This window comes from Triticum dicoccoides, chromosome 1A (genome assembly GCF_002162155.2).
Source record: "Triticum dicoccoides isolate Atlit2015 ecotype Zavitan chromosome 1A, WEW_v2.0, whole genome shotgun sequence".
Classification (NCBI taxonomy): domain Eukaryota; kingdom Viridiplantae; phylum Streptophyta; class Magnoliopsida; order Poales; family Poaceae; genus Triticum; species Triticum dicoccoides.
In genome coordinates this window covers 385,763,002-385,777,127 of record NC_041380.1, presented here as the reverse complement: position 1 = coordinate 385,777,127, position 14,126 = coordinate 385,763,002, and the positions used below count along the sequence as shown (strand labels likewise).

The window sequence follows — 14,126 nt, the reverse complement described above, 5'->3', positions numbered from 1 at the left end:
TAGGGGAGAGAGACCCTGAGTGGGAACACGGATGGGAGCATACCTCGTGGATACAACAGTTTCTGCAAACCAACTTGTCCCTCAAATGGATGTATCTAGCACTAACATGGTACTAGATACATCCGTTTGGACCGGCCCATATTCGTGCGGCCTGGTTTTTATCTTTTTTTCTTTTCTTTTCTGTATTCATTTTTCTCTACTTTAAATAATTTGGGACTTCAACAAATTTTCGAAAATGAAACAAATAAGAATTTTGAAATAAAATGTTTAATAAATCATAAAAAGTTCATGTATTCAGAAAATAGTCCTGATTTTGTCAAAAAAGTTTGCTTATTCAAAAAATATTTGAAATTTGAAAACAAATTTTCAGGAAATAAAAAATTTCATGATTTTTTAGAAGTTCATGTATTAAAAGATGTTAATGAATTTGAACAAAATTTTGCCAATTTAAAAAATGTTCATGAATGGAAAAATATCCTAGAAATTCAAAACCTGTTCGTGACTTACAAAATAGTTTATTCATTTATAAAATGTTCGCTGATTCCAAAAATGATCATGCATTTCAAAAATGTTTGTTAAATCAAAAAAATGTTCGTTAATTTCAAATATTGTTCCACCAGGTTCGTTAATTTTTTAAAACTTGCTGGAACATTTTGTGAATTTCAAAAATGTTCGTTGATTCTACAAATGTTCGCCGGTTCAATAAAATTGTTTTAAAAATGTGCAAAAAAGTTAAAAATGATTTCAAATAGTATAAATGTTCATGAATTCAAAAAATGTTTTGATTTAAAAAAAACGAAATTTTGTAAAAGTGTCTATGGATTTAAAAAATGTTCACGATTTCAAATATGTGCAAGAGTTTAAAAAATGTTCATGATTTCACAAAATTGAGAGTGATACTGTGATAGTGTATCTCAGTGATGCAACAAAATATGGTCATGGCCATTGAAGATTATGAATTATTTTCTCCCATTGCAACGCACGAGCCTTTTTGCTAGTACTTGAAGGAGGTGATATTCTTGGTCCGGTCCATCATGCATGTTTTTGTAGAAGACCTCCTAATAACCTTTATGAAAACAACCCTCAGTTTCGGTTCGTCCGTGCGCTTGTCCGTGTGAGTCCAAGTCGTATACGGCATAGCCTAGGAAAAACTGACTATATTTGTGTCCATGTCCAAAATAGGAGCTTATCTTCTTTTCCTTAGCCTGTACCGATTAGATCCAACCGAACGCACCAACCCTCACAACACAGGCTCACTTGTTGTGGCTCTGCTTCCCCCATCCCCACCGACACACTGCGCGCCCAGGTCGGTGGCTCCCTGCAGTGCCTGAGCCTCCCGCTCGCCCCTACCATCAAGCATCAAGGGTGTCCTCTGGGCTCGCCTTCTCGCTCTCCCGCCATCATCCTCATGGTGACGACATAGATGGTGACCCAACGGAGTACTTGGAGGATGCTGAGTGGGTGGGTGTGTGGCTGGCAACGAGCGCAGTATGCTTAGGGACTTCTTCGGATCTATCTGCATAGGTTCGCCAAATCGAAGTTGAGTGTTGTACACAAGAGACTAATCATTGTTGCCTCAGTCCCCAGCATGAAGACATTAGGCATCGCTCACACCAACGTGGCCTCCTGTGCTCCTAGCCTCCTAGCTGTGAGCATGTGTCGGCAATAGCTCGATCCCTGCAGCCCCATCGAGGAGGAGCTGGGGTGAACGCGGCATGCACGTTCTCACTCCTCATCGACCTTGCTACCACTGCCTCAACTTTGAAGCCCATGGGCAAACATCAAACACAACGTAAACAGGAAGAATGTGAGCTTGCCGGCAGGAGCAACCTTGGTAAGAGTAGGGGAAGGTGTCAAGCTGAAACCACACATCTAAGGTTTAGTTGCGTGAGCCAGTTTACGAGAATCTTCTCCAAGTGAAAATTCCAAACCGTTTCCTCCACATCTGAAGCCATAATAAGCATCCTAAGACGATTTGGTTCAGACGCACCCAGTGATATGATGGTACTTGGGTAACTCGCTACTGATGTTCAGAAACCAAAACAATGGCTTGCACTTTGTGTTAGCAAATGTACAACTTTGCATGTATTGTATGCACGTCATATCAGATTTGTGTGATTCTTAAACATGTAATCTGTAATTATGCAACCCAACATGAGTTCCAGTGCAAATCTTGGTTTTTTTCACAGGCGCGGGACAAGGGATGACCGCAATTGACTACCACAAACTCCTCATGTATGCCGTCAGACATCGGTTGCATCCACGCCCAAAGCTTTCAATCTCGCTGTTCCGGCGAGTTTGCTGAAACATCGTTTGCACATGCTCCATCCAAGGTACCCCACCGTCCAATTCTATCATCAATTTTGCACTTTAAACTAATGACTTCTTGGTTTAAGGAAGATGTAATTTTGATATCAATGATGCAAGCAAATAAGATTGATCCCAAAGAAAAAAAGTAAAGGTATAAAATATGCACCTTTGTGTGCATGTGGAATTACAGGGGAAAATATACATTATAATGATGGCTTGGTTGTCAAGGAAAGAAATACTAGTAAGCAAAGAACACCAAAATTGTTATACGGGAATAGAGCCAGTCTTCTTCTTAATAGAACCGGTGGTCCGCGCCGACCCAGTCTCTACGCAGTGGCAGCACCTTTCCTACCGGCTATCCCTTCTGCACGCTGTTGTGCAGGTGGTCACGAACGTGGCGGCACAGTCGCCGGATGCGAAGAAGCTCGACTGCTTCTACCTCCTCCACTAGGACGACAAGTAAGATTAGTTGCTACCCCCTCATCTGCACCTTTCCTACCTATTATCTTGTTTCAGCTAGACTCATGTCACTCGTAGATTGTGGAACAAGAGAAACAATATGATGTGCACATTAAAAACTTCTATGCGCTTCAATTGGAGCAAGAATTTACTGGCGTTGCGTATTTGGTATGCAAATACAAATTCCTTTGGATGTCGTAGAGATGAATATTATGCTACTGCATGATGTTGAATCCTGGTCGTCAAATACTAAATTTTGAACAATGAGGTTATTTCTTTCTGCTATTGCTGCAGCGCCAAAACAAAGCTCTCCCTTCTATTAACATATTCCATCAGGATTTACTATGGCTTGTACTATAACATTGCATGGTGTCGCTCCACTTTGTGGCAGTGGCTGTCAAAAAGTTATCTATCACAGATTTGGTTTATGAGCTGCGTTAATTTTGTTGTTTATGGTTTAACTGCTACACTTTGATGCTTCTTAATTAGGTACCCTCCGATAGAGATAAGCACCGATGTTTAAGAAAAAAAATAGTCTATTTTTCTAAGCAACAAATGCGGACGCTTAGCATGGGCGTCATGGCAAGATTCCTGGCCAATTAGCGGTTGGTTTATCGAGTCCCGGTGTCTGGTTAGGGTTCCTTTTTCGAACCCCATCGTCGGCTCAAAACTGCCAGGGGATGCCTTATAAAATCCTTTGTTTTTTCCCCTGTATTAGCGCCCATACAAGCGTAAGCCATTGTAGATGCTGGCATCTTTGATTGCATGATTGTATTAACACATAAATGAAAAATACACGAGATTGAAATGTCATGCCCATTCGGATTCTATGGGATTTGAGTTTGTGATAAACATCAAAAGAAAAACAAAAGATTTTTTTAAGAGGTTGAAGAGGATGATTGAGAAGCTTTTTAGGTACCTATAGAATGTAGTATGATCAAAGAGACCCTATAGAATATCATACTCTTTAGGTACCTATAGAATGTAGTATGATCAAAGAGACCCTAAAGGTAGATGAACATGCCATCTATACGATCCAGGAGCATCAGAGCATTCATATAATCAAATGCTCACCAGCCAAATATCTTCAATTCTACCGAGAAACCATATCAGTTACTACTCATGATGGTTAGTTCAACTTGGGGTTACAGCAACAATCCAATTACTGCCAAGAACTAAGATTGAGATGAGATCTCTTGCCACACACTTAACTATGTTACGCAAAAAACACATCACTCTAAGCATCACTTTGATTCATGGAGTAAACAATATTTTAAACTTGTACTATGTTGCCTCCTCGCCAGTAAGCTAAACATACTTGTCACCCATTCTCATCAGAGACAAGGGGGGAATGATATTATTGACTATTTTAGCAACAATGTTAGCAAAAGTATACCAGTATATCAAATTAGGGATTTGGTTGCGCTTAATGTCCCAGCGTTTGTGTATGTGTATAGGACAACAAGGAGAACATCTTAGCTCTTCTTTGTACCATAGATGTGAGAGGAACCAATCAATTATGTACCTTTGAAAAATTAATATGCTGACAACGCCTACTACTGCCTCCTTAGACACTCGCGCTGGTGTACAGCGTGGACACCCGTGGCTTTGGATTGTCGCAGAAACTGCCAAATATGTCACTGCATCCAACCCATTTTGTCTGTTCCCTTGCCTCCCAGTAGCCTCCGACATAGCGGTATGTTCCATGCTCGCTGTCCCTTTGGAACCATCTTGGCTTCCAGCCACTCTCCTGCATGTTCCTTGCCTGTTTAAGAGGAAAAAGAAATAACCATCAGTTAGGGCAGATAAGGACCAGACAGGTACTTCTTCAGTGTAAGCAAATATGAAAAAGAACTATGAAAAACTCAACGTGCTGCCATGTACAAGCAATGTGAATAAAGGTAAGCAACATGTAGTGTTAAAGGAAAATGTAGGACAGTATAAAGAACTAGGGTATTATACCATTCGTTGTCTGGTCTCGAGGCGCAGTTTCTCAGAGTTGGCCTTTTCGTACTCCCCATTCTCTAGATGTCGCTGGTCTGGTCTGAGTCTTGAATCTGTTGGTGGAAGCTTCTCCTAAACAAATGACAAATTTGTTCTTTAGGTTCAGAGATAATAAAAGGTGACAATAACGAGCTATTTAATGCATGTTGTATCTCTACCTTAAGCCCTGGAGTCAGCTCATTTAAAGTAATCGCAAATGATGACAAGTTATATCTAGTGGGATCTGCTGGAGGCTCATTTTTCTTCCACAACAAGGTGGCGCCAGCGCTCTGATGTGAAATATGAGAGTTCAGTTTAGAAGCATCATCACTAACAACGCAATACATGCTCTCATCCCACTTGCCCATCAGGGATGCAACCTTGGTGCCATCAGCATCTTTAACAAAGCCTTGAACCTTGCATAGAATTACATATATTAGTACGATCTACATAAGCAAAGGGACATGGCGAAGTTTGATGGAAATTGTTCGTCATACCTGGCGAGGATTACGTTCGAGGAAAGACTGCTCTTTAAACATCAGCTTGCATGAATATTTTTTGTTTCCACTAATACTCATTGTGCCATGGTGATGGCAATATACTCGACCAATGATAAGGTTATTAATTGTGGTTGTAACCTTACAAGGAAAAGAAAAATGTTATAGGTATTAATTCAAAAAGATATTCAATTCTTCTTGCCCATCTCCAAGCTTCATGTGAATAGTGGCAGTGTTCTCTAGAAATAAATGAAACCATGATATCTAAAGGTAGAAATTAAATTGGGGTGCATAAAACAACCCATGGAGAATAGGAACAGTAATAAGCTCGGCCCTGTGGCCTGTTCCCTAGAAGAATAGGATAGGTATGCTATACTCACAGATTAAAAAGCACGGGCAATCGGCAATCATCAAAACATTATTTCGAGAATGGTAATCATGGAAAGCTAGAATAGTATGAGTGCCTTTGATGAAGAATCTGTACCTTGCTCCACTGGAAAGTTTCTCCATCATCAAACTCTAGGGTTAATATGCCACTAGGATCCACTTGAATCGACTGACCCCAGAATTTACTCTTTAGATTGCTGTCTCCCCAAAATTTCCAACCTTTTCCTTCACAATGGCATGCCATGGCCATCGGATGATGACTAACCTAGTGCCAAGAATAAACTAACAAATTAACTAAAAGATGGAGTGCCATATCAAACGCAACGAAACTCTTAATAGGCTTGTCATCATATCCATGTATGTCACTACCATGCTTTTAATCAAACAACATTTCAAGACACTCCGTACCACCTGGCTATCATTTCTTTACAAATGAATTTGATCTTGTTACTGTGCACTAGATCGCATGACAGAATGCAGATGTGTTGTATACCAGACTAACCTTTTCAGAGAAGAAACGTATCCCCTTTTCAGGGTAATCAGCTTCATAAGTTTCCCCTAACAGTGGATTGAAAGGTTTGCAGGGACGGCTATCTGTGGAAGCATATCCAGAGACAGCAAAGGCAGCAACATAAAGAATTCTCATCAGACCGTTGCCCTGAACATATGTGCAAAAGACATTACTATCAACACAATTCTGGGATAAGTACACATGAAACACCACTATGTAGTATTTTAGATATTAATGTTGATGGAATAAAAAATAACTTCATTATCTGCAAAATTTAACAGCTAAAGTGCATGCTACTCGGTTTGTGCTACACACAGATTTATACATGCACAGCAATTCAACCATGTGCAAAGTAATGTTTCCTGATGTTTAATTTATTTATAACAGTATTTGGATCAGAAGAAAGCAGGAAAGGTATATAAATAGGCATACCCTTAAACCACATTCGTATGCACGGTCCAACAAATAGGAATACTCCAACTCTTCAAAGCACTTTTGAAGAGACGACAAAGGCTCGTTAAAATAAACAGGAAGACAGACCCTTGTAAGATCCTTGCCAACATTATCTTTGATCATGGACCAAAGGCTAACACTTCTCTCCTTCTCTACTGGTTCAGGCAACTTGGAGCGCCTCTTCGCAGACGATAATAGATATTCATTGGTCTTGTCGGCAGCTAATGAGTCACCAAATTTGCAAGCTTCATTCCCATAATTTAAGTATCTCACTTTCACGTCAGGACTAGCCACACTGTCGCTAAAACTTTGCCTTGTATCATAGAAATGAAACTCATCTTCATCTGACATTTTCCCTATTTCTTGTTTACCAGCATCTTCAGAAGATTCTGTGTTGCTGTATTCTGATGGCAAAGAAGGAAAAGTAGGCAGTAAGCAGAAATAAACTAAAGATGGAAGAAGTGTTTGCAGTGAAAATGCGCCAGATAAAGATGTAGTGATGTATGGTTTACATATTCAGATTAATCCAACAAACAAACATAGATGAGTTGTAACAGTCAGCTATGCTTGAATTTCTACCATGGTCTTGAAATGTTGCTGTCGAACGGGCAACGATAGTCACTGCCCCGCTGGTAATCGTTCTCAACTATGTATGATGGAAAACTAATAGTTATGCTTGAAATTTTTTCTCTGCGTGATCAAATGGAGCTATATTAAGGAAAAATCCCTCCAGAAACACCAGCCATGAAGCAGTTCAGGTAAAATGCAGTGCAAGAAAAGTCACAGGTGCTTGGAGAAATGAATAGAAAAAATCCATAATAGAAGCAGTCTAACATCAGCAGTCCAAGAAAAATGCGAATTAGCACCTTCACACCTGTGCTCTAACAGCACAAGAAAAAACACAGGTACTTAGAGAAACTAACAGAAAACAATCCAAAGTAAAGGTTTATACCATGGTAATGAAAAATTATGCATGAAAAATAACAAGTAAACTTTTATTTAAGGCTAGTCATAACTGTTAGAGAAAACCAAAACTGAAAAGAAGAACAAGTACCACTACATTTTCCAGAGCTGGAAAAGTCAGGCTTGAACAACTGCGACTGTGGATTGCCACGAATAGTTGCATCTTCTGAATTAACTGCCTGAGAGAACACAATAAGTCAGCAGATGATTTCACGATACTAGAATACCAGATATCAGTCCATCAATTTATTCTTTGAGTTCTGGGCCAGACTCCAAACAAACTTTTTTGCTATTTTTTTACAAAAAATTTGAAGAAAATAAAACTCACCTTCCTTAACTATATTTTTTAAAACTCCAGTGCCTATGAGGAACTGTTTGGACCACAATTGGGTTTCCTTGTCATTTATAACAGGTCGAGTGTCTTCATCTTTACTTCTAAAAGGGTCTCTTTGCTAAAAAAACTTCTAAAGGGTTTCAACCATTGGTGGTGTCGCCTTCTAGCAAAAACTATTAAATCTATTGCAAAAGGCTGAGATGGTGGTCCTGTTTGACACCAAAGTTGGGATAATATTGCTAGCAAGTGCACTATTTAGCTACTGATAAAGGTTGGCTGCTGAATACAAGGAAGACAATCACATGGAAGCAAAATATCCAGTCATCTTTTGGTACAACTAAGAACATCAATTGAATATATATAGTTCTAAAGAGGGCTCTGCGGGTTCTTAACGTACATTAGTCACTAAAGTTGGTCAGTATGACCATCAAGTTCCTTCGCCGTTATTTGCTTGAAGAAAAAGAGAAAGCCTACCAAAAAGTGCATGATTTGTCTAGTCCAATCAGAGGGTTCCAAGAAGCATTACCTCAAGTTCCCGTGGAAGACTGCCGATAAAACTTAAATACGATTCACAACGCTGCTTCATCTGTACATTATACTGTGAAAATTCTGAATGAACAATCTGCTCACAGTCTTTAACAATTTCTGCACCAACACCTTCAGCATGCAAGCGGTCTCTTAGCTTTTCTGTAGAAAATGATCCACCATTCCGGTCACTTGGTAAAATACCACCAAGAGAATATTCACTTCTCGCTGAAACAAGTGCTTCAATCCAAGCCACACGGTCCTTAACACAACCTGTCCTCAACTGAAGTGTCTTGGTTGGGGTAATGATATAGAACCGTTTGTCATCTGATTTACTTTCGCTAAATGATGAGATCTACAAACAGTTCAAAAAATTTACAAAAATTAGCAACCAGACCGGCACTTTAAGCCAAAAGTATGAGTCCTTGTGTTCAAGGCACACAAATTATAGTTAAAACAGTGATGCCCCATGATATCTACATATTCATGCGGCGATTACACGTTCGTATAGACCAATGACAACAAATACTTCAGTTCCTTCCAACACAATATTTTGATCGGTCTCCTAGGATGTAAAATCCAATAATGAGCAATGAAGAGTAATCCATATACTCAAATGACTACTGAACCCTCCCAGCTCTGTAATGCCATATCATTTCACACTGTTGCATCTATAGATAATAACTTGATCAGTTATCATCCAAAGGACAGGCTAACACAAAGGACGCTGACTCAAGCAGCAGCCAAGGCCAAGAGACCGCTCATCAGGGGAGGAAAAAAGGCAAGGCTCCTTTAAATGGGTATATGGACAGATGCTTCGTACCACCCCACGTTCCCAGCACACTCACGGACATCCATCTAATACGACACAAACCGAGGCGCCAACCCATCAGCCGTGCCATTTGTACGAAATACAGATGGGCCGGTGCCGTGCCATTTGAACAAAATGCAGCTGGGAGAGCCGGGCGCCCGCGTGCCGCGAATTAAAGCATCTCGCCGGCCGGCCAGTCGGCTGTCGGCCCCTCCTCCCCTGAGCGCGGGCGGCGACAAGGTCGCCTCTGTAGCACGCCGATGCAGACACTGTTGTTTCACACTCCGCACTAGTAGCCGATCCTCGCCGCGGCTAGCGAAAAGCCAGCTACAGTCCAAGCAAGGCATCTCTCTCTTTATCCGACACAAGCGACAGATAGCCCCGGCTGCAAGAAAATCTCCGCCGTAGATCGCGGCGATGTGCGGCTGGCGATGCGCGCTCGCGGGGGGCGCCGGGGAGCACGGGGTCGCTTTACAGTTCAACTGTTCCGATCCGGGCGACGCGGAAATACCAACTCGTTTTGGTGATGAGAAGGAAAAAAGACCTACGAAATATCTGGGGAAACTAAAAACAGTTCAATCGCCCGCCAGATGAAATGCGCTGCGCCCTGAGGAACGGACCGCTCGATGTGTCGCTACTGGTACTAGTTGTGTGGAAGCTATCTATGTAAGCAATGGGATCATGGTAGCATAGCGGACGGGAGACGGAGGGGGAGGAAATGAGACGAGACCTTGAGATGGACGAATCCGATGGGCCGCTCCCCGGCGCCGCGGTCCGCGCCCCCGATCACCCTAACGCCCGCGGCGGGCTCGGTTGGCTGCGGCGTGGCCTCCTCTGCCGCGACGCGGCGGCGGATCTTCGAGTAGGCGAGCACGCCGCCGCGGATCGCGAACCAGCGCGGGCGCCAGCCCCTGCCGATGTTGGTCCACTTGTGCAGCACCCCCGCCACCGCCGCTCCGTCCGCGGGCGGCGGGGAGCAGTCCCCGTCGTCTTCCTCGGCGGCGCCGCCGCCCCCGGGGCAGAAGTCGGCGGCGAGGCAGCAGAGCGGGTGCATCTCCCTGGCCCGCATCGTCGCCTCCGTCGCCCGCTCTCACGCCGCTGGCGTCCCCATCTCGACTTGTTTATTGGCCGCTCCGCCTATAGAAGCGCCTCCACGCGGTGGGTCGATTGGAATGGATTCGTTGGGTTGCGGTGGCGAGCAGAGCCGCGGAGGCGGGCGAGGCGGGCTGAGATGGGAACGGGAGAGAGGGAGGAAGGAGACTCTGATGCGCGCGGCGCAGGCGCGGGCGCAGAGCCTTGTGCTTAACGCTCACTTCTGCTGCTTCGCTTTTGGAGCGGCATCTTTGAGCGCGCGATCCTCCCTCCTCGTGTCTCTCTCCCGAGCCCGGACGCGTGCCCTGTGCGCGGTTGGTCGAGTCTGGTCAGGTCGACCGGAGCGAGCATCGTGTTCGTGCCGCGGTGTGCGCGCGTGTCGACGGGCGATCGTGCGCCGTGCGTTGCGCGGCCGCGTGTCGTCGCGATCTACGGTAGGCTCGCTTGACAGTACTCTAGATGTCAATGTGCTCTCTCCATCGTTAATTACGCTTAACAGGAGCCCGAGCACTGTGCATCTTTGGCAACTTCAGCTACATACTCCTGTTGCTAATTAGTAGTGGTCCATGCTTCGCTGGTTTCCGCGATCGATCGGTCGAACCTTCCTTGGACCAGCCGTCGTCCTCCAGCGCCATGGCTACGATGACGGACCAGCGGCACGCGTCTCCTGTCGCGGACCAACGACGCGCACGAGCGTTCGGACCCCATGTCTTGTACGAGTAGCTTTTTTTTTTTTGCGAGTAGCTAGCTATAGCTACCTCTCCAACCTGGTGGATCGACATACATGCAACCGCACCAGCCCTACCGGAAACCCAATACATCCGCACGTGCACCGACAAGACCTGTATCCACGAGATTTTTTTTTTGGATAACCCTGTATTATTCGCAAAAAAAAAACCTGTATCAACGAGATATCGCAGGATCGATCGAATAGGCCGCCGGACTCCCTCCCGGTGGCGAGCTAGCTGGCTGAACAAACCACTCGCTGCTGATTATCTCATTGGGCTTCAGAAACAGAGTTGGGCTCACACAGAAGGTGTAGTGTACTCTTTTTGTGGCTATCGCGGGCAGCTAGCGACTGAAACTGGGCCGGCCAATTTTTCCGATATTCACAGCCTTCTAAAATAGTTCTTCTCTGGTTGTTAACCGGTTTGGGGGACCTTGCAAAAGGTTCTGGTCCAGTTTGTTTCCTTTTTTCTTGACTTTTTAAAATGTTCATTTTCTTCAAAGTTTTCATCATTTTTTGACAAATATTCACGTTTATTGAGAAAATGTTTGGAAAATTTTAAAATATGTCTAAACCTTTTTAGAAATGTTCACAATTAAAAACCCAAATGATGAGTGCCACACGTCACATGCATGGCACTCCGGCCTTGATGTTTTTAGAAATGTTCACAAATTTTCGATGGCAATTTCAATCACGCAAGGATGGCAATTTACAGAGATACAAGGTAAACTTCTGTTAAAAATAAACTGAAGCACTAAAGGTGCCATGCTTGCCAACTAAAATTGTCATCCCCGCAAACTAAACTTGCCATAAAAAACGTTCGAACTTACCATGTGCTCGTACCTGACTTCTGGCACTTATCAGGGTCCTTCAAAAATGCATTCCTTAAAAATTGTTCAATAATTTGAAGAAATGTACTCCCTCCGTAAAGAAATATAAGAGCGTTTAGATCACTAAAGTAGTGAGCTAAACGCTCTTATATTTGTTTACAGAGGAGTATGTGTTTAAAAATTGTTCACATTTTAAGAAAAAAGTTTACAAAATTAAAAGAATGTTTTAAAAAATTTAAAAAATGTGTTTATTCTCAAAAACCTAAATTAAAAATCCAAACAATTCATCAATCATAAAGAAATCATTTACACAACATGCTGAGGTTGAGATAAAAAACAATCATCCCTTATAACCATCGAAGATTGTTGAACAAGCTAAATCCTCTAAATATAGGAGACATTGAGCACATGATTAGCATGAAAAGATCACGGAACTTTCTTCCCATTCCGCCCTATACCACTTGACTTTCAGGGCAACAGAACAAATAGCAATCTACATCCTTCAATTAGCACTACTAATCAAAGATCTAACAACGTGGTTAGTTTGATCCTAGGGTTGACGTGCCAAAAGTTGGATAGCAAAATTTTTGGTTGATTGGTTTGCGAATGAATTAGGAAGCAATGAATATAAAAATGAACGGTGTGGCACATTAACATTACAAAAGTATTGGTCTCCATCCAAACAAAAGCAAGTGTTTTGGTCGTGGCCAATAAATTAGTAGTGTACACTTTGGTCACAATCTGGATACACGCCATAAAAAACACGTGCAAGCTCTGTGAAACCTAGATGGAATTAGAAGGACAAGGTGAATAGTCACTACAAAAATTGTGCCACCCCATAGACACTAGAAGATTCTCCATGGCCTCGGGACAATGCAAGACATCACACTGAAGGAAATATGCTCTAAAGGCAATTATAAAGTTATTATTTATTTACTTATATCATAATAAATGGTTATTATTCATGCTAGAATTGTATTAACCGAAAACATAATACATGTGTGAATATATAGACAAACAGAGTGTCACTAGTATGCCTCTACTTGACTAGCTCGTTGATCAAAGATGGTTATGTTTCCTAACCATAGACATGAGTTGTCAGTTCATTAACGGGATCAAGACTTGACCCATTCCGTTAGCATAGCACTTGATCGTTTAGTTTATTGCTATTGCTTTCTTCATGACTTATACATGTTCCTATGACTATGAGATTATGCAACTCCCGTTTACCGGAGGAACACTTTGTGTGCTACCAAATGTCACAACGTAACTGGGTGATTATAAAGGTGCTCTACAGGTGTCTCCGAAGGTACTTATTGGGTTGGCATATTTCGAGATTAGGATTTGTCACTCCGATTGTCGGAGAGGTATCTCTGGGCCCTCTCGGTAATGCACATCACTTAAGCCTTGCAAGCATTGCAACTAATGAGTTAGTTGCGGGATGATGTATTACGGAACGAGTAAAGAGACTTTCCGGTAACGAGATTGAACTAGGTATTGAGATACCGACGATCGAATCTCGGGCAAGTAACATACCGATAACAAAGAGAACAACGTATGTTGTTATGTGGTCTGATCAATAAAGATCTTCGTAGAATATGTGGGAGCCAATATGAGCATCCAGGTTCCGCTATTGGTTATTGACCGGAGACGTGTCTCGGTCATGTCTACATTGTTCTCGAACCCGTAGGGTCCGCACGCTTAAGGTTTCGATGACAGTTATATTATGAGTTTATGAGTTTTGATGTACCGAAGGAGTTCGGAGTCCCGGATGAGATCGGGGACATGACGAGAAGTCTCGAAATGGTCGAGACGTAAAGATCGATATATTGGATGACTATATTCGGACATCGGAAAGGTTCCGAGTGATTCGGGTATTTTTCGGAGTACCGGAGAGTTACGGGAATTCGCCGGGGAGTATATGGGCCTTATTGGGCCATACGGGAATAGAGGAGAGAGGCCAAAAGGAAGGAGGCGCCCCCCCCTCTGGTCCGAATTGGACAAGGGGTGCAATCCACTTTTCCTTGTTCCTCTCCCCCTCTTTCCTTCTCTCCTACTCCAACAAGGGAAGGAGGAGTCCTACTCCCGGTGGGAGTAGGACTCCCCCCTTGGCGCGCCCTCCTCCTAGGCCGGCCACCTCCCCCCCTTGCTCCTTTATATAGGGGGGCACCCCATAGACACAACAATTGATCATTGATCTCTTAGCCGTGTGCGGTGCCCCCCTCCACCATAATCCTCGATAAT

General features: G+C 43.1%; 1 protein-coding gene across 1 annotated transcript; it reads right to left on the bottom strand.

Annotated features, from left to right (window-relative positions):
- Positions 1 to 4,103: 4,103 nt before the first annotated feature.
- Positions 4,104 to 10,553, bottom strand: LOC119275081 (oxysterol-binding protein-related protein 1B-like). Its single transcript, XM_037555866.1, has 10 exons — positions 9,964 to 10,553; positions 8,424 to 8,777; positions 7,655 to 7,742; positions 6,580 to 7,004; positions 6,139 to 6,294; positions 5,734 to 5,901; positions 5,250 to 5,390; positions 4,932 to 5,168; positions 4,732 to 4,845; positions 4,104 to 4,534 (listed from the first exon to the last, which is right to left on the bottom strand). The coding sequence occupies exons 1-10, from the start codon at positions 10,300 to 10,302 to the stop codon at positions 4,337 to 4,339; spliced, it is 2,220 nt and encodes a 739-aa protein (XP_037411763.1). The 5' UTR covers positions 10,303 to 10,553; the 3' UTR covers positions 4,104 to 4,336.
- Between the last annotated feature and the right edge of the window lie 3,573 nt (positions 10,554 to 14,126).

What these genes read in the sequence shown, in the direction of transcription:
- LOC119275081 (XM_037555866.1), bottom strand. Translation starts at nt 10,302, where the DNA reads ATGCGGGCCAGGGAGATGCACCCGCTCTGCTGCCTCGCCGCCGACTTC. An exon ending in GTCTTCCACGGGAACTTGAG is followed by an intron (nt 7,743 to 8,423) that starts GTAATGCTTCTT and finishes GTGTTCTCTCAG; the next exon opens with GCAGTTAATTCAGAAGATGC. An exon ending in TCGAACGTAATCCTCGCCAG is followed by an intron (nt 5,169 to 5,249) that starts GTATGACGAACA and finishes ATTCTATGCAAG; the next exon opens with GTTCAAGGCTTTGTTAAAGA.